The sequence below is a fragment of the Carettochelys insculpta genome, chromosome 26 (assembly GCF_033958435.1).
Source record: "Carettochelys insculpta isolate YL-2023 chromosome 26, ASM3395843v1, whole genome shotgun sequence".
Lineage (NCBI taxonomy): Eukaryota > Metazoa > Chordata > Testudines > Carettochelyidae > Carettochelys > Carettochelys insculpta.
This window is the reverse complement of record NC_134162.1, coordinates 11605567-11630916: the sequence shown is the minus strand read 5'-3', so window position 1 is coordinate 11630916 and position 25350 is coordinate 11605567. Positions and strand designations below refer to the sequence as shown.

General features: G+C 40.1%; 1 protein-coding gene and 1 long non-coding RNA gene across 5 annotated transcripts; both read right to left on the bottom strand.

Annotated features, from left to right (window-relative positions):
* Positions 1 to 1284: 1284 nt before the first annotated feature.
* On the bottom strand, positions 1285 to 19203 carry DYRK3 (dual specificity tyrosine phosphorylation regulated kinase 3). 4 transcript variants are annotated; one of them, XM_074977518.1, is made up of 4 exons: positions 18880 to 19135; positions 16579 to 16694; positions 13953 to 14038; positions 1285 to 8671 (listed from the first exon to the last, which is right to left on the bottom strand). In XM_074977518.1, exon 4 carries the CDS (start codon positions 8648 to 8650, stop codon positions 7100 to 7102), a length of 1551 nt encoding a protein of 516 aa, XP_074833619.1. In that variant the 5' UTR covers positions 8651 to 8671; positions 13953 to 14038; positions 16579 to 16694; positions 18880 to 19135; the 3' UTR covers positions 1285 to 7099. The 4 variants fall into 4 exon arrangements, with proteins under 4 accessions (XP_074833619.1, XP_074833616.1, XP_074833618.1 ...); XM_074977515.1 differs by lacking the exon at positions 13953 to 14038 and having other exon boundaries at positions 18880 to 19203; XM_074977517.1 differs by lacking the exons at positions 13953 to 14038; positions 18880 to 19135 and adding an exon at positions 18187 to 18471.
* Positions 19204 to 22930: 3727 nt separating this feature from the next.
* Positions 22931 to 25269, bottom strand: LOC142001883 (uncharacterized). The gene is made up of 3 exons (XR_012642581.1): positions 25151 to 25269; positions 23556 to 23744; positions 22931 to 23036 (listed from the first exon to the last, which is right to left on the bottom strand). It is a non-coding gene; the product is annotated as an uncharacterized LOC142001883 (long non-coding RNA).
* Positions 25270 to 25350: the final 81 nt, after the last annotated feature.

The window sequence follows — 25350 nt, the reverse complement described above, 5'->3', positions numbered from 1 at the left end:
ACTCACTGAAAATTCATCTCTTTTTCAGATGTCTCAAACTTGGCATTCAAAAAGAGGCAGCTTCAAAATTACTACAGGTTGAACTTCTCTAGTCAGGCACCCTTGGGACCTCACTGGTTTCAAATGAGACAATTTGCTGGACATTGGGAGGTCGATATTGTCCAGCACATTACCAACACTTCCATTGCTTACTGTGCGCTTAGAAGACATTTAGGGGTAAATTACAGCTAAACAACAGGACAGAACACTGAGAGCCAGGACTGGTGGCTGTAAATAAACTATGGGGTCACAGAAAACTTGTCCACACCAATGATAAGTGGTCATCAAGTTAACTAAAATCATGGCAGATTAAGGATGGTACCAGACTAGAGAGGTTCAACCGTTAGTTACATTGACAATCTTAGCCCATTTTGATAAATAAGATACATTGCTTTAAATAAAATTTTACCCTACGTGCTCAAAAAGGTACTAAACACTAGGCAGGACTCCAGACATAGCCATGCTAAGATGCAACTCACTTGCCAAATTAATTGCAGTTGCATTTTTAAATGGCTTTGTACTGAAAAAGACTCCGTACAAGTAACAGTTATGCCTGCTGCTGCAAAGAGTTAAAAACTGAAACTACTGAACTCAAAGAAATAGTGTTACACAGAAAAGTAAGTCTTTACAACTACTGCCTGCCCAAGTGATTTATGACTCTTTCCAAATGTGTAATTTTTTCTTTTGCATAATCCAAGTTTATTAGTGAATGCTAGGGTTTCCACAGTGGAAGCATATATCTCACACTACAAATTACTGGCCAGGTTGTGAATTTCTTCCCCATATTGGCAAGCAACTACTCAATTAATTACTTGCACAAAGACAAATCTAGATCTTATGTGGAAATTCTTTAATCTGTCTAACTGAAGCCCCTAAATTCCTTGCTTCCTGAAACTATAGCATTAAACAAAACTGCATGCTAGTGCATAGTTCTGCCCACTGTATTTCCTCTGAATTACAGATTTCATCTACTACTACTTTATAAATACACAGTATGACAATGTGATGTGAAATATCTTAAAGGACACTATATATGAGAATACTGCAAACTCAGATAATATTCTCATTGAAAAACATTGCTAACAGTGAAAGTCCTACCAAAATAAATGGTCTTGGCACACACGTGGAAGAGAAAATACGTAGTTCCCAAAAAACTTCTCAACGATTCTCAAATTTCAATGGGTATTTATTTTACAACAGGCCTAGGATTGTAAACGTTTTTCTTTTAATTAAAACAAATTGTTATTCAATGCACTGAACAGTGAAGGAAAATCCACTCACTCTAGCTTGCTATAGAAGTCTGCATACTGAATGCTACCCTTAAATCAATCATTAGAGAATGAATTTACTTTTTTGCTCTAGATCAGTTGGTTAAATTGGTCAATAATTGGCAGTGACTGATGTAACAAAAATTAAATGCTTCTTTATGAAACATGCAAGATTTAATCCTGTATGCTGTTGCTACATAGGTCTTTTTATTGAAGTGTGACTTCAGCTTCAAACTATTTCAATATCTCAAAGGGTAGCCCACTGTACACAAACATAGGCTTCTATTAAAAGCAAATCTTTCCTAAGTAGCTATTACTGTATTTTTCTTTTCAGTCAGGGATTAAAGGGATTTTCTAGCTCAACAACAACAAAAACCTCCAATGTATTAAATAAGAAAGTGATGACTTAAAAATGCTATGGCAAAACTTTGAGATGTTGAAACACAGCCCTGCTAAAGAGAAGACCATTTGTCAGGTCATTCACATTTAGCATGAGCACACCGAAATTATAGCTGTCCATAGCATGTTTTCCTCTACCATTTCAAGGATAGGAGATTAAGTACACAGAGAAGGTGAAAACTTTGAGTCTGACAAAAGCTTTTTTTTTACTACAAATTCAGGCAGATGATATTTTAGTTCCTTTCCCTCACAATTACATTACATTGTAGCTTTTTTTTTCTCCCTGTTGCTGGTTTGTTTTTTAGTATAATTATTGCTTGCTTCTCTTCTCACTTAATCCTCTGGTTCCCTCCCACCACACACAAAACATACCAGATTGCACAACATGGTCAATGTCTCTTGTAAAAGCTAACAGTTTTCAAATGCTCTCTAATTCACTATCAGAGTGGCCAGCACAAGTTAGGTTATACCAACTGGAAAAAATTAAGGCACTTAAAGTCAAATATTTCTTTTAGGAATTTGCACAAGACTTGCTAAAGAAAATTATGTATTTATTTTAAAAAATGAACTGAAGTACAATTTTAGGAAATATTTGTTCATTACATTTACATATGTAGTTTAAAACTGGCTTCTCTCAAAAGTGTTCCTTCACAAAGATAAAATGTTAAGTTCACATGCACCTTACTCTTTTTTACATTTTCCACCATATTATATCTCATAACAGTATTTACAATAATAAAATGGCTATCCTGTAAATTATGTATTGACTTTCAGTATGAAAAGTTGCAATGTATGAGAAACCCTGATGAGTAATTTGATCGCACTGAGACAAGTGTAGGCTCTTTAAAACAGTAAGGCACAGTGTTTATGAACAGGGAACATGGTTTGTTCTTTCAGCAACACAGACTTCAATCAGTTAGCTAATTTATAAGGGTATTATTCAATGTAAACTTAATACACCCTGTTTAAATGCAGATAGAACAATGTTCTCCTATACAAGACTGTTCTGAGCAGCCAAGGGGTTGTATGTTATGGTGGTAGTAGCAATAAAGAAGCTGTATTTAATAGAACATCAGTGGAGTTTTAGATCAGACAGATGGTTCTTCTAAAGGAAGTATGATATACACACACGTGTGCGCACGCATACCTAAATTTAAGCTCTGACTCCTTACTAAAAACAGCAGCATGATAAAATCATTAACAAGAACTGGGTATCAGATCTCAGAGCCCAGTTTTCAAAATTGCAGAGCACCCAAAATTCCTATTGAACAACAACTCTGTCAGGGCAGGAGAGGAAGTGGAAGAAGGGGGAACAACTGCATCCACACGTTTGTCTGTTAAAAAAAAAATTCTTGGATACACAGCATCTGTCTTCAATTACACAGTGCGTTGAAGTACAGTACGGCAAATCTTTCCATATTATTTTGGTTCTTCACCTCCACCACTGCATTAAAGACTTTGTCAGGCAGGGGATTGGAATACACCCTTTTCAACACAGCTTTGGTTGCAGAGTCAGCTTTTTGCTTTTATGGCTAGGATTAGTAAAACAGTGCTGAGATAATCATGTATGTGCTTCACAACCAAAACATACATTACTGTTAAAAGGAATACGGGTGGTGGCTGTGGTTAGTAGTGAGTGTCTTTTTAAAAAAGTGAGTGTCATTTATGCAGAGGTAGTTTTCAGAGCATCACTGTAATGAGGTCTCAGTACCGTCAGAGTACCATTAAAAAGCTACCAGTTTTTTTTAATTGTACCCAAGTCCAAAGGGATCACAGTTAATATGAACTACACCAGATTTTGACTCTCAGACCACAGTTGCACAAAAATTATCTTCCAGAATTCAAACACCTTTTAAAAATGCTTTCCAATTAGGTTAGTTTGTAAAACTGTCATTAGACTAGAAGACTTACTCAAACTAGGTAGGCAGAAAAACCAAAAATTCTAAGAGCAACTGTAGCATGAGGAAGATTACTAAAATCCAACTGCACTGTATAAAAGTAAAAATGTGAAAATAACTTTTTCAATAATCCATATTAATAAAAGCCAACCTATCAGGGAACCTTACATAACCCTGAGTACGTAATGCAGATTGTGTTTAAATGTTATGTTCTATCCTAATCTATAATGGAAAAATTGTACTCCACTGTGCAGCTGACTTTCAAAATAGAACCACATTTTCCCTTGCATCTTGGATAGTCACGTTCGCTACAAGTGTAAAAGTAAACAGCTGAGTGTTGTGTGCAATGCTTATGTCTTATTATTCGCAAATTTAAATTAAAACTAAATCACTACAATCCACACTTCTTAAAAAGAATAAAACCCATGCACGAAACAGCAGGTTATTTACAATATAAAGTCTACCTTATGTGTTGTAAAATATAAAGAACGTTGTAAGGAAATTTTTTAAATGAAGTTTGAACTAATCCATTAGAAATTCGATATTATGATTTTACTGTAAACTTCAATAAATTACATCCATTTTGTGCTTCATGAGAACATGATTTAAATTACAGTAGAACCTCAGTAACGCCTGAGAGACCCTCTCAGGTCTTGCTAATTTGCAAAATAGAGAAAATAACAGGGGACAATGCACCACTACCAAAGAAAACCTATTTTTTTCATTTATTGCAACAAACTTTCTTGTTTTAAGCACACATTTAACTTAGTAGTAAATATATTGATATTATACTTAGTAAACTTACGATAGTGAGTTTAGAGCTCATAAAAGCACCCTGGCTTTATAATAAGTAGAGAAGTGAAAATTAGTAGGGTTCTACTATATCTCAGACAAGACAGTGATTGCAAACATGAATGGCTCTTGTAAATGATGCTGTTGGACAGCTTAATGTGTCTGAGTTCTACCTCCCAATCCTTTCAAGCATGGCATGTGTGCAATTTATTGGATGTTCAGAATGCAGAATGTTTACAGGATTGACTCTCTTGATCTCCCTTATTTGTATGAACTTGAGTATCTGATTTATTACCTATTTTAGAATGCATCTCATAGGTTTTGAAGATTGAGCTAAATTTTGTGCTAAACTATATAATCCAGAAAAATCCTACAGATGTCATCAGTGTTTAATAGGCATAAATGAGGATGATATTTGTGTTCTGACTTTTTTCACAGAATGTATCTTTTAATGAGTTGAAACCCTCTAAATTATATTTTTCCTTATCTGCTATGTCTATACAAAGGCCCTGATCAAGCATAGTACCTAAACCATGTCCCTGATTTTAAACATATGATTAGTCCTAGTTCAATAGGACTATTCATGTGCTGAAAGTTAGGCATCTGATTATGTACCTTGCTTTACAAGAGTCAATGTGAACAAATGTTTCTGGTAAAAGCAGTGGTGTGTTTCTGCCATTTTTTTATTTTCTGCTTTGTATCACACATCTCAAATGACAACACTGTAAGAGAGGCCATCTAAACTGGTAGATACAGTGTTCTTGGCTATTAGGAGAAGCAACACTAAACTAATCTTGTTTCATGCAGTATTTTAACAGATCAAAAACCTTTGGCATTCAGGACAGTGTTCATTGCTGTCTAGAGCAGGCACTTTTTTCCTCATGTGTGTGTACGGTGCCTAGTGTAACAAGGATCGAAAATGTAAAAGGAGTTTATAGGCTCCACAATAATATAAACAACAGTAATGACTTTTCCCTCATATATGGAACATTGTTCTCTTTTTAATTTGTCTGGAATATTCCTCTATGGTTCCCGTGGTGTTTTCTCCACAAATTATATTTACCTCATGAGAATAATTAAGATTGTACTAAAGGTAGACTAAACTACTCTTTCTTCTAAGATGTTCCATATGTATTCATGTTATCTAAAACCATGGGCATCTTAGAGCTCTTATAAAAGTTTGCTTGTTTGACTCTCCAATAAAAAATTACTTTAGCCAGCCAATTGAGAAAAATTGTTCATGAATTGCTATAAACTATAACATAATCACATCAGGACCACATGTTAGCACGTGACACACATTTACCCATGTATTATGGATAAATGCTAAGCTGCATTAATTTAAGTTAATGCAGTTATAAAGCTTATTGATTTAAGTGATGTGTAGAAAAATTACAACATAACATAGCCAACTTCCTGAAGGAATCAGAGATGAGAACAAGTATATATTCAACTTGTGCTGTCTTCTTGAAGTTTTACAATGATATTTACCAGTTTGAGAACATTTCTCACTGCCATTGAGCCTGACCCAAAGCCCATTTTGCCTAATTTTGGTTCTGATCCTGCCATATGCTGACAAAATGTTCAGGACTGGATCTTTTATCATCATATATTTCACAGACGGATACAACTAAATGCAACACAGTGAAAAATGCATTCCCATTCTCCCAGAAAGACACATTCTTTCAATATACTTTGCAAATCACGCCAATAATTGCTTTGATTATGTAACTGAGAGTTTTCCTATCTTAATATAAAACTTTCCATAGAGAAGCTTGGCAAATTTAAAATGATGCATTTGTAAAGACTCTAACATTGTATTTTAAGCTGATTTCAGACACTTGGCAAGGAATTAGATCTTTTGTAATGAAATCCTCTTAGACCATGTGGCTCTGAGGAGTAACAGCCTTGACAAGATGTGCTATTGTCTCTACTGGTCATAACATTTCACATTCTTGCTTGGGAGCGGGAGAGAGTATGAATGTCTGTATCTGAAGCACTCAAAACAGCATATGAGGCACCTCATTCTTTCAGCCACCTGCCAGAACACCACTGGAAACAAAACAAAAACAAAACAAACTTTTCCCCAGTACAAACTTTCAAGTCACCATAACCCTTAAATTTCTTATCACTCTACCAAATGTGACAGTTTTTGTTTTAAAACATATTTCACGCCACTCTTGGAAAGCAACATCCTTGCTTTTTAGATTAAAACACTTTTTTTTTTTTTTTTTTAAAAACAGTAAATGTATAAAATTTCATCCAAATTTAAGCAGTTCACTTGGGGATTAATTAAAAGCATATATGATTCTGTCCCACAGAACTCTTTTTAAAATCTTTTTTTTTTCCAAGTGCTGTCTTGTGCCAAAGCATATGGCTAACTGAAACTGTCCTGATAAGAAATTGTTTGATTCCTTTTTTAAATAGTGCTGCTAAACACAACTCTTAAAATGTATAACCTCACTGACCAGTACAGATTGTTACCTATCAAGTGATGTAATATGCACCACACTTCAACTGAAACAGCTCGATAAAACAATTAGCCCTTCAAATGTTTATGTTTTGATTCACCTTTTTTTATACAAGATTTAGTTTTTAATAAAAAGTAAATCCATTAAAAATCTCTGCATTTCACCCATCTTACACATTTCTAGTAGATAATTAAAATACAAGGTATGTACTCTGGGAATATATAATTTTCTATTAACTGACCAATTTTGGTAGCACAGTGCATAGAGGTATACTGCCATTTGTTTCAGATGTTAAATTAGCCCTCAGCTTGTTTGCCACTCCAACTACTGGAGGCAACTTGGAACCTATGCCTGGAAAAGAGCTTGTGTAGTTAGATATCCGTTTACCCATGTTTTTATCAGTACTGGGTGGTTTGGGCATTCGCTTACAAATCCAAGGGTGCCTTAAAGCTTGACTTGGAGTCATGCGTGCAGAAGGATCCCAGTTAAGACATTCCTTTAAGAATTCTATAAACAAGGGATCATCACAGCCTTTCAATGCTGTAACCCAGTCTTTGTTGCCTGGAGCACCACGCATTTTACCCCTGCGTGATCTACTGCCATTGAGGGTCACTTTCCCATCTGTATGGGTGGTTGCAGTGCAGTAGCGAGGATGACCCTTAGAGTTGATGAAGTTCTTGGCTCGCTTGGATTGATCTAACAGTTTCTGAGGTGGCATTCCAAGAAGCTCCATCATACAAGCCAGCTGGTCTCCCTCATCTTCTCCAGGAAAAAGAGGATATCCAGTCAACAGTTCTACTAGAATACAACCAAAACTCCACATGTCTATAGGCATCCCATAGCGGCTTCCAAGAATGACCTCTGGGGCACGATAGAATCGAGACTGAATATATGTGTAGACTCTTTGGTGCTCAAAGCAGCTGGACCCAAAATCAATAACTTTGATGCCACTCCGTCCTTGCTGTTTAAGAAGTATATTTTCTGGCTTCAGGTCACAGTGTATGATTTTGTTTTTATAAAGAGCCTCCAAACATTGTAATATAGAGTGGGCAAACTTGCGTACCAACTGCACACTGAACCCTTGAAACTTATTTCTTTTGATCAGCTCATACAAGTTCATGCTCAGAAGCTCAAAGGTCATACATATGTGGTTCCGAAAGGTAAAACTTTCTAGCATGTGAATAACATTCATGCTGCCAGTTTTATCCTGTTTCTTGAGATACTCCAAAATCCGAATTTCTTCTGCTGCTTGACGGTGGAACCTCTTCTCATTGCGAACCATCTTTAAGGCCAAATGCTGGTGGAGTTTATGATCATAAACTTTAGCTACTTGTCCAAAACTGCCCTTTCCAATGATTTTAAGTACTTCATATCGGTAAGCAAGATGGTCGTGAGGCACATGAATGTATCCACCTTGGTCATCATCGTATCCTCCATTGTTGGGGCCCCCAACTACTCCTTGCCTCTTTTTTGCATTTGGACCCACAAAGTAAATTTCAGAAAAGTTAAATATTTCTTGCTGCTCATAAGCAGATAACTGATGTTTATATTGCTTAACTGCTTGCTCTGGAGCCTGAGAGATAGCTTTGTGTGCTTTTGATGAACTTCCGCAAGATTTGGTTGTGCTTAAGCTGTCTGTACTTTTATCTTTTGGCAAGGAAGGAAGAGATCTTTCAGAACTACTGATTCCTGCAGACTGAAGAGTACTGTTTCTCTTATTGCCAGAGTCCTCAAACAGCTGCTCAACTTTGACTTGACTTCCAGTCAGAGAATGATCTTTCATAATGAGTTTGCTGCTAGTAACCTATAAGGTGGAGAAAAGCAATCTTAAATACTTTAAAAATGGAATAAGATTACAATATCACATAAAACAAAATGCTTGAACTTCAGCATTAGGTTTCACATTTATTTTCACAGTGCAGATGTACTTTACATGTACTACATAATTTATATAATTATTTCTTCTCATCACAGCTATATACTAGCATATACTTGATTGTACACCAAATGCAACCAATTTTTAAAAATGGAGTATGTATAAATACACTTTATCTTCTTGTACAGAAAAGGCAAACTGTAAGCAGACTTGCATAAAAGGGCACAAATTCCTATGCCCCATAGCATGCATCTAGTCAAGAGAAGGGCAGGTGTATAGCCCAGTATTGCTATGTTTAGCGTTGGAGGTGGGTGCTGCAAACATGCTGCAGTGCCAGATGGCAGCTTGCACCTGTCTGAGATATGCAGTCTAGCATGAATGTGTGCAGTGGGGTAAAGAATATTATGTGGACAAGAGAGCAGAGGGGAGACAAGAGACAGAGTAACAGGGATAGGGTCAGTATTCCCTCTAATTTTTCCATCCCTGGATGGAATAAATTTTGTTAAGTGCACCAAAGCATGTACAACTGTGCACCACCAACATAAACACATGCTGCCAGTTGTGGTCACCAGAGGCTCTCTTGCTAATCAGATGTGTGGCACTTGACTCTCTGCTGGGTGGCCACTCAAGCGCTCAGCTCACAGGGAACACTGGAAAGGGTTCAGGAATTCATGATGGATGAAGTAAAGGTGCAGGGAGAAAAAGGGACAACAGCAAACAGGAGGAAGATGATAAAACAAATTACAAGGGCTCTCAGATATGCACACATACCACCAATGGATTTTAAAGGGAGTCACACAACTGCATAAGATAGCAAAACTGACAATAAAAACATCAGAAAAAACACTGTGGAAGATACTTAAGACTTGTCATTTTCACAGGATTCAAATAAGCAAATGCTGAGCTCCATGAAATTCCATCCTTTATTTTAAAGGTAATAAACTCATTCATAATTATACTCCGTTAGTTTCCGCAGCATTCTGCACTGGAAGACAGTATGAGCTACTATCCTATGCAACACCGAGAAAGTCAAGACTAGTGCAGCAACATCTGTTTTCCATTCTGGCCTTTCATCTCAATAAAGATGTGAGATGAGTGCCAAGCCCAGTCCCTGAAACTAAAATAGCAGCTTAGTAATCAAGCAAAAATATAAACAAACCTGTAGATCCAGAGCAATAAAACCTGATTACTTTTCAGTTACACACAATCCACCATCTCAACACAGTCAGTAAATAAGAGCAATGATTATTTTGCCAATAACAGCTACACAAATATCCCCATCCTCCATCCTGGATAAGAGTCAATTTGCTGGCTCTGTAATGAAATATTAGCATGCACTTCATGACATAAGCTCAGAAAATACAGACTTCCCGTAGAAGCCTCTCTCAGATCAGTGATTATTAGGCCATGGGAACAGGCTCTTTCTTTCAGTGCTGTATCTGTCTACAAAGGTGAATGACACGTTGTAAGAGGCACACCTTTCCTGGAACTAACCAAAAATATAGGCTAAATATTTTCTTCTTTCAGTCTACGGCTAAACCACTGATATAAGGGTAAGAGACACCGCAAATTTCTGAATGAAAGGCAAAAAGCTCAAAATGGTAAATTTGCAAATGAACAGAAAACTACAACTTGGAACAAGACTGAGTTATTGCTGTCAGGGCTTTGTTGTTGTTTTTTTAAAGAGGTCTGAAAACTGTTCTGCCACCGTAGCAGAAATCTTGTATGTGACAACGGCTATGATTACACTACAGTGATCTGTCAATAGAAGTCACTGTCAGAAGAGATCTCCTGACAAAATTTCTGTTAACAGAGTGTGGCCACGTACAAAAGCTGATGGGAAGAGCACTCCGCTCTGTCAGCAGAGCAGGAGGACTGCCCGGCTGCTCTCTCGACAAAACAGGTACCCAGAAGCACAGCAGACAGGGCTGCCCATTGTTCTGGATGCCTTGTCTGTCAAGAGAAGACCCCCCCACCCCAACCCCAGAGCGCCCACACAGCTTTTTTGTTGATTGAACGTTTAGATAAAAGCTGCTCTTCCTCAGCTGGGAGAGACAGAAGGTTGTTGGTAAAAGTGCTGACTTCTGTCGACATATTGTGAACAAAACGCATTTTGTGTGTGCACATCCCACCAGTTTTGTTGACAATACCAGAGTTTAGACAGCAAAACTCACTAGTGTAACCATAGCCCACGTATCTACTATGGTGGCAGATTCTGATTAAGCATATAGCTCTATCCCTTAAAAAGTCTACCGGTACCACAAGAAAGGATATTCTTTGCACAAGAACTCTGTGTTATTTAAATGAACTCATTATGCAGGACAGAAAGGATTTTAAAGGGCTATGACTGTATGCCCAATAGAGAACCTCACTAAGGGCTAGTCAACACTAGATAGGAAATTCAACCTATGAGAATAGTGTAGCTGAGTCATCCTGCCTTAGGTCGAATTTCCAGTGCAGCCCTGCTGTAGGAGGTTGACAGGAAAAACTCTCCTGTTGACTTCCCTTACTCCTTAGTGGGGAGTTCTGCAGTCAATGGGGCACCCTCAAGGTTCAATTTAGCACATTCCTATTAAACCTAACCTGGGTAGATCAACCGCAACAGTGTCGATCTTCATTTTAGTGCAGATATAACCCAAATTTCATCTTCCATCACACAATGCCTATTTGTCTAGCTTCATGAACTTCCTGCCAAGTATCTCACAGTCTTCTTTAGTCTACAAATAATTCTGTCATTTCAAAATTTTGCCAATTCTCTCTTCTCTACACCATTATTCTTAAATAAATGGCCCTAGAGAAATGATTATGCAAGAAACTTAGAACTTCAGATGAGGATTAAGCAGCAACCCTCTTTCATACAAGTTTCCATAATAGTAAGGGAAGAAAAGCCACTGAAGGAGAACTACTGAGACACCACTGACTTCCTGAGGAAATTACAAAACATTGGAAAAGTTCCTGACACCACCAATCTTGCCACCATGGATGGAGAGGCTCTGTACACTAATATTGAACACGAAGACAGATTACAAGCGATCAGGAATACCATCCCAGATGTCACCACAGCCAATCTGGTGGCTGACCTCTGTAACTTTGTTCTCACACACAATTGTTTCCGATTTGGGGACAACGTATATCTCCAGATTAGTGGCACTGCTATGGGCACCTGCATGGCCCCACAATATGCTAATATATTTAAAGCTGACCTGGAACAATGATTCCTCAGCTCTCATCCCCTATTACCACTCTACTTACGATACATTGATGACATCTTTATGATTTGGACCCATGGTACAGAGACTCTAGAACAATTCCACAGAGACTTTAACAATCTGCACCCCACCATCAACTTATGCCTCGATTACTCTACCTGAGAGATACACTTCCTGGACACTACAGTACAAATCAAGGATGGCCTGATCGGTACCACACTGTACTGGAAACACACTGATCGCTATACTTACCTACATGCTTCTAGCTTCCATGCTTCTAGCTTCCATCCTGCACACATAATTAAATCCATTGTTTACAGTCTAGCCCTTAGGTACAATCGCATTTGCTCTGATCCTACTGAAAGATCAAAAACTACAAGATCTTTACCGGATATTAATGAACCTGAATTACCCACAAGGAGAAATAAAAAAAAAAAAAAAATCAACAGGGCCAGATGAATACCCAGCGACCAGCTACTCCAAGATAGTCCCAAAAAAGCCAAGAACAGAACACCACTGGTCATCACCTACAGCCCACAACTCAAACCACTGCAACGAATTATTAAAGACCTACAACCTATCCTTCATCAGGATGCCACACTCCAGAAGGCCTGAGGTGACAGGCCTGTTCTCTCCTACAGACAACCTCTCAAACCTATGAGGATTCTCACCAACAATCACAATCTATACCACAGGAACACTAGTCCTGGAAATTTTCCTTGCAACAAAGCCCATTGCAAGCTCTGTCTACGTAACTATTCTGGAGATACCATCACTGGGCCTAACCAGGTTATTCACAGAATCACAGGCACATTCTCATGTTCCTCAGCTAACATCATATATGCCATCATGTGCCAACAATGCCCAGATGCTTTGTATATTGGACAGACTTCAAACTCTCTTAGACAAAGAATTAATGGGCACAGAACAGACATCAATGAATACTCCTGATCCACAAATCAGTCAGCCAGCACTTTAATGGAGTGGGCCATTCTGTTAATGACCTGAAGGTTTGCGTCTTACTGAAGAGGAATTTTCACAACAGATTGGAAAGAGAGGCTACTGAACTCCCTCTTATATTCAAATGCAACATATTAACACACGGTTTGAACCAGGATGCGAATTTTTTAAGTCATTATAGGGGCTCTTTTGCATACTTGGATTAATCTAATTCTTCACTTCCCTTCCCCACGTTCTGCCCCTCTACTCTCTGATTTGCTCATCTTGATAATATTTTTCTGATTTGTCAACCTCGATTGCTATTTTTGGTTCTCTGTGCCTTAAATATTGAGTCTGTTCTGGTATGGCTATGATCTAAAGAAGTGGGTCTGTCCCACGAAAGCTCATCACCTAATAAATTTTTTGTTAGTCTTTAAAGTGCTACGGGACTGCTTTTTTGTTTTCATAGTATAAAGATTAGCATGGCTTTCTCTCTGTTACTACTGACTATATGTTTTTAATGGAAGGCTCTCAGAGCTTTCAATTAAGATTGAAGCAGCACTTTAATGGTCCACTGTAGAATACTTACTGCAGGTGTTTGAAATACTTTATAAGAAAGCTCTTTAAACCCACCTGATTTTTCAAGATGAAGTCAGTTTGAGTAGAGGATATGATATATTTGACATACACACAAAATGCTTTGAAAAAGTTCAGTATTTTGTTTCCAGCATGACCTCCATTTGACACTCCTCATGCTAGGATATAAAAGGACATTGGGCTTAAAAGCTAAACACTGATCTTTCTCAAAGCTCAAAAAACACATTTAAAAAACAGCAAGATGGGTGCTTAACTCTTTAGTGGAATATGGAGATCAGCTCAAAAATCAAAATATTTCATGCAGTCTGACCCATTGTTGTGCACATTCCTGCGTCACACACCAACCACTTCGCAGTTTTTTTTCTCTTCCTTCCCCTGTGCCTTCCTAAAATTAACATCTAAAAAACAATTCAGGAATAAAGGGGATAAGGTAGAGTTTCACTATTTAAAAAAGGCTAATTTACCCTTTAATTTATATTTAAATCTCACATTGATATACTGCACTGTAGATCTCTTATGTTCTTGTCCTGGACAACCTGATCAAGATGCCCTGGAACACAAATAAATAATTTTGTCATGTTGTCCTGTAACCCAGGTCTTGTTCAGAAGACATCCTAGAATGCAAACAGAGCCTTAGATCTCACTACATACACTTCTCTTATATCGCTGTCATCAACATTCAAATTAAGTGCTAGAATTACACTGCACTAGTGGTATAATCATTCTCCAAATGACGATGTACTTCAAAGGCAACTAGAAAGTAGTTTGCCACAAAATTTAGGGTCCACAAAGAGAAAAGGAAGGGCAGAAAGGGAAATACAAAAGAGGAGTACTTTTTAAAATATTTTGATCATGGTCATTCCTTGCAGAGATAGAAACCCAAACTGCTCCAGAACTTGAGACCCAGCAGGTGAAACTGACTAATTTAGTTTAATTGATTCCTGCAACTGAATGGTGCTTAAAAAAAAAAAGGAAAACTCTCCTCCTGCCACCCCAAAAAAACCCTGTTAAAATGATAATAAAGTAATATTTATTGATTTACTTGTTATTCCTTTTAGTTTTAAAATGCTGCAGAGACAATAAGGGGAAAGCTTTTTTTTAAAAAATGGCGACTATCATCTCCTTTATAGAGACAAAGGTAGTTTATGTATGTTTTTAATTATCACAAGTGGCAAGATTACATCCTCAATGTTAAGTCCTGTGGCACCTTATAGACTAACAGATATTTGTTACTTGTTATTTATTATATGTAAATATCTGTTAGTCTATAAGGTGCCACAGGACTTCTTGTTTGTCTTGAAGATACAGACTAACATGGCTACCTCTCTGATAGTATCCACAGTGTTGTTAGTCCTCTAGCTATTTGACTTATCCTGAAGTCTTCCGACAGTTTAGACTACCACTACTGCTGGGGAAATCAGACCTGTCTCACCTCACAAAAGACGTCTGAGCTTGAAGTTATGCTCTATTTTACTACATGCTACTAGCTTCAACTTGAAATATCAGCAGTTCATCAAGAGTTATAACTGCAAAAGAATGACTGTTACAGGCCTGTCAGATATCTGCACTGATTGAGTGCATCTCCATGGCAGCCTTAATTTGCAAGGCTTTCCTTGCACAGGTACAGATGGCACAAATTGACTGGGCTCATGCATAACAATGCTTCTACATATTATCCATTGAGCAAGAAATATTTGTTCTACTAATGCTGTTGCCTGTGGCAAGTTTCTCATAACTAAACAAAAAATACTTTTTATATCAATGGGGAAACCAAGAGTCCCCTTTTCTCCACAAACACCTCTCAACAAAATTAACTTCTGGACAAGACCTCAAACCTTGTTCAGTATTATCAACATAACCCAGAGGCATCAAGGCCTGAAATTAAGTTCTCAGAAGCAGAGGTCCTATCAGGCTAATGCACCACATGACTATGGCAGATTGACCCACATTACAATTTTAACTTGAGCTCACGTGTAAAATGGTATACTTTTGCGATAAATTAGCTGTCTGGAGCCAAGAAACGATAGACCACAAAATGTTACGCCACTAAAGTTTTCTCAGAGGGTTTCACATGCTCAGAAGAACATCATTCTGAATAAAAAGGAAATGGATAGCCACTTTGCTAAATGTTCTGCCTTTTCAAGTCTTTCAACTATTACTTTTAAAACTAAATTTAAAGCAGAAACTTTCAGTTGAAGGTAAATGACTAAGATTGAAAAGAGAGGCAGTTGAGGGTACTTGGAGTTTGCAATACTAATGCAATTTTATATGTGACAAACAGAAAATGTTGAAAAGAGGAAACCAAGTATCACTTCAATCTAAATATTTTTTCCTTAAAAAGTGCTTAAAATTTTCATTCTCACATGCTTTCCTAATTTCTGCTGAGCAAGATACTACTAATTATTTTTTGGTACTAAGACCATGCTTGGCATCTTACAAACAAGAAAGAACAAGTCCTTGTCCCAAAGAATGGACAATTTAAACAAAATACAGATGAAGAAGAATAGAAGAGATGGGACACAGAAACAAAGAAATCAAGGGGCTATTTTTGACATGTCTCCTCAGTTCCAGAGTTGATTTTAATACAGTTGTGAAAATATCTGGTTATGTTATATAGATATAGCACTTTTTTAAATTATTTTTGGTGCATGTACAATTGCCCATTTGTAAAAACAGAACTACTGGTTGTTGTTCCTAATATTATGTCCATTATTGCCAGGACTTTCATGCAAGGCAGTAAATGTAAGTGTGCACTAAAGTAGACTACAGATGTGGGTTAATAAACCCCCATACATATCAGTATATGATGTGCTATGGCATGAGGTCCCAAACAGGTTGTAACCTAATTTTTGTGATCAAAGCACGGACAATAGATTATAATTACCTTATTCGGATTTGCTTATGGTTCAGTGACAAAAACAACGTCATGCTACCGTTTTTATTGTTAGTTAGTAAAAACCAAGTTTGTTCATGAGCTTTGACAAGCTTGTGATATTTAGCATTATAAATTTACTATTTGACTACCAAGTTTATATAATTTTGTCAGCAACGACCAGATAACACAATGCAAGAAGTCAGAAAATTACTCACATTAGCTCTCCCAAGCGAAGGAAGTCCAGAAGGGCTGTGTTCTTCATTTGTAGAGTCTGGGTACCTAATCTGATCTATTCTCATGTAGGAATCATACAATCCGTCTCCAAACCTTGCTGAACATGCCAAATATAGAAGCCAGTTAGTCACAACCATGTGCACCAATACAACAAGACACTTGTGAAAGTTCCTAAAAGTTCTCTTTTGTAATACTATTTCCAAGTTTTTTGCCAAGACATTGAGTTTTTGCTAATTTATTAGCTAAAAAACAACAAGAGCATCATAGCTAAATATTACTGAGCTACTCCACCGTTTTACTTCTTTTAACGACCCTAACTGTTTACACAGCGCTTTGCAAACCCTAGTTTCTGGCTCTTTTTTTAAAAATAAAAAATAGAACTATGAGCCTCTCTTAAAATATACTCATCTGTCATGTTTGCAGGGTAAAAATATCCTTAAGTCTTTAACCAACATTCTATTTGAAGGAAAAAGAATGATAATCCTGAACTATCAGTATTTAGAATGAGAATAGAAAATGAATATGCATTTAAGTATTGGATAAGACTACTCTTTAAAGTAGGTTCTCTGTAGACTGACATGGTGGAACCAACGTCAAGAGATTCATTGTTACTAACAATGGTTGGCCCAAAAAGGTACTGTATTGATTAGTGCAGTAACAGACAAAGTCCTGTGATTGTAATTAAAAAAGTTAGCTAAAGCTGTCAACATTACAACTCGAGTTTTGTTAACGATCTCCAGTCAAAATATCAGTGTGTTCGGCAAAAAGTACTAACTATATTCATATCAAAATAATATGACATGCCCCATGATATAAATACTGTCCTTCTGATACAAAAACAGTGCTCTAAACCATTTTACTAATTGTTTTTTCATTTTAGTTCTGCTGACAAAATCCAGTTACAAGCTCAAGGTGAAATGTGATAATCTAATTTAATTTGCTATGACAGAACATGCTTATTCACTGTTGCGTATAAAGAATGAACTATTTTTTTCATAACAATGCATCACCAGCTTTTTGGTAAACTTGTGTTGTTGAAAATGTTTTGTACAGTATACTGTAATATATTCAGGGTGCTAAACAGTAAGTTAAAAATACACTGTATAATTCACAGAAGGGAATGGTAGAATACATCTTTACAGAATTATATAATGAAGATACAAAGTTAAAAGAGTGAGAAAATGTTGTTCCTTTTCTTAATCTTCAGATGCGCTCGAGCTTCCTTTTAACCTGGATAATAAAAAACTGCTCTATTCTGAGAGCTCCTTTAGAGGACAGCAAATGAAAACTGCATCTGAAACATTAATTGAAAACACAAAGATGTAAGTTGCCAAAGGAAAAAATGCCAAAAATGTTCCTTTGCTTGTGTAGATTCTGCCCAAGTCCTGATGACATCGGGCCTGTTTCAAGTCATTTAATCCACATTTGATTTCAGGTAAAAACACCTAGGATACTGTAGAGGGATGCTATCCTTGCTCTATTCATCCTCCCCTTTTGCATTGGGAGAGTGAAATGTACAAACACATAAACAAGGCCATTAAATTACTAAAAGGGTGTGTGTGTGGGGGGGAACAAACAAAAAAACCCACAGTAAACCCTGAAAGCAGCTCAGCATCATTTAAAATCACCGCAGAAGGAAGTTTTCTTTTGTGTGCCTATTTCACGCCTTGGCCAGAACGGGCTTGCCCGTCACGATCTGTTGTTCTCCGGTGCTTTGTCCAGTCTCGTTGGAAAAGTCTGGAGGAAGAACTGGGCTTCCACGGGTTTCCTGGGACGACGAGGAACCCCGCCGTGGGAAAAGGATTCCCACGCCAGGCTCGGCTGTCCGCCGCTCGCGTTCACTCCCACGGCACGGCTGGCTTTCAGCCAGTCTCCCGTCGCTACAGCCCTTCCCACTCCCACGTGCGCTTAGCGGGGTCTCGCCCCCAGCCCTCCCCGCCCTGGATTATCCCCCCACCACTTTCCCTCCTTATTGTGACCCCTCTAATCGCTCATTCCCCCCCCCTCAAGGGTGTCCGTCTGTCTCACCGGGGGAGCCCCTCCCCCTGCCGAGCCCGCACCCCACCAGGCAGGTCGAGCCCCAGCTCCAGGGGTCCCAGCTCACACCCAGCCCCACCCCCCCGCGCTCCATGCGGCCAACGCACCTCGCCCCGCCCCGCCCGGTGCAGCCCGGGGGGTCCAGGTCGAGCTCCCTCCCCGCCCCCCCACCACTCCCGCAGGAGCCACTGGCCGCCCCGTTTGCAGCCCCCGCCCGCAGTTAGGGGCCCATACCCCCGTCTTACCTACGGTGAGGGGCGCCTCCGGCTTCCTGCTCAGCAGCATCACGGCGGGGGAGGAGCGGGCCCCATCCCCCTCCCGGCCCCGCACACCGCTCCCCCACGCTAGGGAGGCTCCAGGCCGGGACCCCTTCGGCTCCCGGGCGGGCGATGGCTGCGGCTCCTTCGCTGGGGCCCAGGCCGCGGCGGGACCCCGCGCGGTTGCTAGGGGAACGGCCTCCCCGCCCGGCCGGGCAGCGGCGCCTGCGCGTTGAGGGAAAGAGGCGGGGGGGAGGCGAGGAGAGGCGAGCCAGGGAGGCTGAAGGGAGTGGAGCGGGGCAGAGGGAGACCAGGGAGGAGTGGGGTGCGGGAGTGGGGGGCAGAGGGAGGTCAGGGATGAGTTAGGGAGGGGTGGGGGGCGAGGGAGAGGTCAGAGGGAGGTCACGGATGAGTTAGGGAGGGGTGGGGGGCAGAGGGAGACCAGGGAGGGGAGGGGAGGAGGAGGAGGAAGGGTTGCAAGAAGGCAGGGGAAAGAAAGAAAAATTACACCGACTGAAAGGCAAAGCAGAGGGAGGAGGAGGAGGCTGGTGCAGGAGAACCCTGGTAACTCCCGTGCCTGGTTTTGCGCTGTGCTCTCATCTCTGAGATCCCCTTTGGGGGCAGTGTCTGCTTCCTCTGCCTGATCTGGGTATACCTTGGCCTGTGGGGGAAAAAAAAAACAGGCCCTTCCCTGTACAGGATGGGAGCAGCTGTTGCCTGGGAATCCCTCTTTAATCCCCACTTTTCCCCCCCCCCAATAAACTCCCCCAGCACATACCCAATGAAAGCTACTGGATATGGAAACAGAAAGTTTTCCATTCCCTCAACATAACTGCAGCTAAGCAAACATGGTTGCTGGGAAAGGCAGCCCCCTGGGAGTGTAATGGAGTTTGGTTTTATTCCTTTCCATACAGCCCTTTTTAATTGCAAAGCCCTGCTCACTTCCTCCTGCATCCTTAAAGGTGTTGGCTTGTGTAAGATAATGTCCTGAAAACAGATAACAGGAAGGGTGGACTAGTGGTTAGGGAGCTAGATAGAGGCTCTCTCCAATCCCCTGGAGTGTAATAGGGTTTGTTTTTTCTCCTTTCCAGATAGTTCTTTTTAATTACAAAGCCCTGTTCATTTCCTCCTCTCTTTAAGGATGTTTACTGCAGGTTGATATCCTGAGATAACAGGAAGGGTGGACGAGTGGTTAGGGAGCTAGATAATCACCTTGTTCAATTTCTAACTCTACTGTCGACTCTCTAGTTAACAATGAGTAAGTCTAGAGGTGCTTTTCTAGACTTGTTATACTAGTATATCATACAGGCAAAGCGCTCCTAGCATGGACACAGATCATACAGGCAAAACTCCATTCTTTGGCCAGAGGAACTTATTCCACCAAAATCAACTATGCTAACAAAAGTTTTGCTAGTACTAACTGGGTCTATGTGAGGGGCTTTGCCCGTACAGCACTTTTGGTCTGGGATCTCCCATTTCCGCATACTCTGACAAACAAAAGTTTGTAATGTAGGCTTGGCCTTAGTCTCTCGCCTATGTATTCACTGGCCAAAAAGATGGGTTCTTACTTGGGGAATATCTAACACTGGTTACTTACTCCAAAATGAAAACAGAGCAGGACAAGGCACTGTGGTTTTACAGTCAGGGGAACTAAAAATGAAGTAATCAGAGAGGTAGCCATGTTAGTCTGTATCTTCCACAGGACTTCTTGTTCTTAAAAATGAAGTCAGCACTATTTTACTGACCATGGCTACTCTGAGACAAAAAAGCTAGTAGTATGTTGTCTCCATTTAGGATTTTAAAGGGGGAAAATGAGTATGTATTAGGGATCTTGTACAAAACAACAAAAATATAACTCTTATGTCAGTGAAAACATCTGTGAAACCCATCTATAGCAGGTGGATAATAGTTAGCAGCTTCCTACCTCACAGGAGTGTTGTAAGGGTAAACACATTCAAGATTGTTAAAGCACTCAGCAACTTCAATAATGGTGGCCAGATAAATACCTTAGAGAGAGAGAGAAAAACTTTTTAGGGTAGGTACTATGTGTACTCCGAGTAAAGTGTGTTATAGTCGCCTAAAATAAGTTTGATTACAGGAAATATTAATGATCATGTTGTGTCCCCAACTCTTGGCTTGCTGACCAGGGAGACATGAGTGGTGGTGTAAAGGAAAGCCTGACAGCCATCTGGTGCTGACAGCGGGAATTGCAACCCTCTCTGTATCCCCAGTGGCACATGCCATGCACCAGGCCTTCTCTACTTAGAGAAATTGGAGACATTGTACACAATAAACTGGGATTTATATATTCAAAATCTTTTAAGTGTTTGAGGGCTTCAGTTTTATTACTCCCCCCCTCCAACTGTTCCTGTGTTTGAGGCAGCGTGGAATCAGGACTTTTGTCCTTTTTTCACTAGCAAAAGACAGTTAAAAGGAACAGAGAGAAAGCTATGCTAGTCTATATACTATCAAAACAAAAAAGCAGTCAAGTAGCACTTTAAAGACCAACAAACTAATTTATTAGGTGAGCTCTTGTGGGACAGACCCACTTCTTCAGACCATAGCCATTCTGGTATGGCTATGGTCTGAAGAAGTGGGTCTGTCCCACAAGAGCTCACCTAATAAATTACTTTGTTAGTCTTTAAAGTGCTACTTGACTGCTTTTTTGTTTTGATAGTTAAAAGGAAGTTAGGGTGCCAGCAATGCCCCATCCAGAATGTAAAAGCAGACACGTGAAAACTGACATAACTGAGCATCAGGAAATACACTTCACAAAACAAAACACTGGAAAACAAGGAGATGCACTCTACAGTAATGGTATCCCATACCACCACCAGTGCTATTATCTTATCTTGTCCCCTTTAATCACCCCAATAAAGAGTACCTCAGGGAGATCTCAGTGCATTCTACATTTAGAATGAAAAAGGAGCAGTGTCAGGTTAAGTCAGAGAAAACTTTACATCTTTAAAACCCTCTGATTCCTGCTCTCAAAATGTCTCAGGAAACCAGTCTTGCCACTGTGAGCTCTGCCAGAACCCTGCTAGCATCTTCCATCTGTGGTGCCCCAGAGAACACAATTAAGATCAATTACACCAATGCGTATAATAGAAATGCTGATATGGAGCATGGTGGGCACCATGACACTAGCAGCTTTTTTTTTTTTTTTTTTTTTTTTTTTTAGGGTGGGTAAGGTATTGTTACATTCACTGTGACGATGGTCATCTCCCCAGTTGCAGAGTTAAGGTTGAGTGGCATGTATGGTTTAGGAGACTTAATCTTAGCTGTGCATTTCTCTAGGTGGGTCTGTGAGGAGCACATCTACTACAAGGAAGTAGAAGGAGAAAAAGGTACACCAGAGTCCCTATCCCATATCAGTATAAGATGAAAGGGCTCTGCCTGTTGCTCTTTTGCACAGGATGTTTGCAGAGGTGTGGAATCAGAAAATACCACAAAGGTTAAATTAGCTTCAAACAATAGCACTATTCCATTCATCTGTTACATGTTCTCATCCCTCATCTCAACACTGAGCGCCTAAACACATACACTGAACCTACTTGTTCTCAGTTCCCCTGATCTCAGCATGGCATGACTGTGGCATGTTTGGAGCATGCTCCAAGACCAGTCCCCATTTCTTGATGCATAGCACAGGAACACAGCACTGAATGCCTGTTCTTAGTCACCCGTCCACCCCCTTTCACATCCCTGAGTCCATGCTGTGCAACAACCATGCCTGTTCACAGTCCACCCAACCTTTAAACCCCCGAGTCTCTATGATGCTCCTTCAATGGGACATCTCCCAATGATTAAAGCTAAGCAGGTCTTCTAATAGATCTGAACAATGTAAAGAAGTCTGAATTGAAAACAGATTTTTTTAAAGTTGCAAATATTTCTCTTAAAATACAGTAAAATAGCCTGCAGAAAATGTAGCATCTCCTGAACCCAAAAGCACCCATTTCAAAGCACGGATTATTTGAAGAAAAGCCGAAAAATTGCTCACAGATTTCTTTTCTACATACAGCAGATATTCACCATTATTCCTTGCATAGAGAAAAATGTGTGACTAATTTTCTGGTTTCCCTCAAATAGTTTCTGTCTTGAAAGTGATGCATCTTCTTGCTTTGTGTGCCCGAGGCTTTTCTTTTCTTCTAGACAGATATCAGAAGACAGACATCTGTTAAAAACAGCTTTAAAAAGGGATATTAAATATTAATTTAGACCCTAATCCTGCAATGGATCCAAGCAGACAGGCCAGCAGAGTCTCACTGATACAAATCCTCATTGATACAAGGATGCATCCTCAAACTTTAGTGCCAGGATGGCCAAATTGTGGCTCTGGAGCTTCATGCTGCTCCTTTACATAGGTGCCAACTCTGGGTCTGGAGCTACAGCTGCCAACTTCCTAATGTGCTAGGGGTTCTCATTACCTAACCCGCAGCTCTGCTTCATTACCCCCACTTAGCTCAGACCACTATTGCTTTCTACCTCTCTCCCCTGAGCCTTCTGCACCCTTATTCTTTCCCCCAGAGCCTCATGCATGCCACAGAACAGTTGATTGCAGTGGGCAGGAGGCTTGGGGCAAGAAGGGGGCAGGAGGCATGGATCTGTGGGAGCTGCCAGCAGATGGGAGGTGGAGGGAGCCAGTGGGGAGGTCGCTGATATATTACCATGGCCAGGCCTACTGACAGCAGTTCTGGGTTCCAGAACAGAACAGACAATGTGCCTCCTTGGATGCAGTCCATCTGGCATTTGAGGGGTGCTGTGCTTGTACTGCTGGCATGTTCCTGCTTACTTTTTTCATCCATGTTAGCAATAGGTGTTATGTGCACCGAGGCATGTGCACAGATGCACCACCACTGAAAAAAAGGAAAAGCCTAGATATAATCTATATATTTAAAAAAATTACTAAATGGATAATTAATCCAGCCAGGAGAAGTCAGGTAGTTTAGAACTCACTGTACAAAGAATTAAATTTAAAGTGTAGGAGAGAGAAATATTTCAAAATACATATAGATCAGTTAAAATGGTGAAATAGCACACTGTGAAAGAGTACTATTACAGAAAATACATGTGCATTGCAGGAAATACCAAGTATTAACAACCACAGAACAACAAGTATTTGGTGGGATGTGAGTGAGAGACAGAGAGGAGTGTGTGTGACACATACATAGGACAGTGTATATATGTGCCTTAAGAGCAGTAGCCTCCTTTACCACTCCTATCAGGGAGATGTGGTTGTGACTCTGGCAATATACATTGATCAGTTCTAGCTCCTCCTCAGGCTCAGGGTGACCACCCTTGCTTTATGTTTTATACACACAGGGAACTGACTGCTTTAAAGCCCTCTGTTCATCAGACTAAGGGGAGAGCCCTTCCTCAGAGTAAGGGGAGGCTATGCTTCCCTCACACCCACGCTGTGCTCAGTCTAGCATTTCCCTTTTAGTAGTAACATTTATCTAGATTTACATGAAAATTGTTTGGATTTTGATTTAAACATTCCCCTGAAATGTTTGCAAGACAGTCACTTCAGCCCCCATCATAAGACTCAGAATACTATTCACCATGACCAAGAATGGAAAAGGTCATTCCCTTTAACAAAGGCATCCCTACACACATATACGAAATATTATTATATAGACGATGGGACACTTAGCTCTGCCTTTGCAAGACCTCTGACTGGAGGTCAAGCAATTAATTAAAGGAGAGAGACAGAAAATTATGTGACTACACCCTTTGCAAGAGGAAATGAGCACTTATAAAATCTCTATTACCCACGCTAAGTAAAATGCAAATCCGGGGAGATTTATTAAGGTTTTTTTTGTTTTGTTTTGTTTTAAGGTTTGTTTGGAGCATAGGTTAGGAGGGATTTGCACAGCGAAGAAAGCATCCAAAAAGGAGGGTGTATGCCTCCAACGGGGTGAGGTTTTGGCAGGGCTGCCTCGTCCTAAGTACCCAATTAAGACAATGGGGGCCCCAAAGCACAACCCACCTCTCCTGTTCCAGGCTGGGGCAGTTGATATATATCCTCAATCTTACATTATCAGCTGTCTCCACACTCAGACACGTGTCCACTTTTCCCAGTCCCTTCCACGAGGGTTGGAAATGTTTAATGCACGCTGGGAAGCTGATCTCATCAAGTCACTACAGAAGCAGAGGGTGTAGTAGCCACAGTCACAGGGGCTGATGCCTTAAGCCAGTCCGGCTCTGTAATGCCTACTCCAAATAGTTTGGGGTTTGCAAACTAACCTCTCGGTGCAATTACCTTTGCGTTCACATGAATCGTTTTCCTTATGGCAGCGCTCCCATTGACGCCAGCAGCACAAATTTTGTTGCCAAAGTTACTCGCGTGTAAACATTTGCAGGACCAGCCTGCCTCCGTCCCCGCCCCTCAGCTCAGCATGGCCATTTCAGAGAAGCAGGAGCGGAAGAAAGCAGCTGCGAGTTGTCACACGGGCTCTTTTT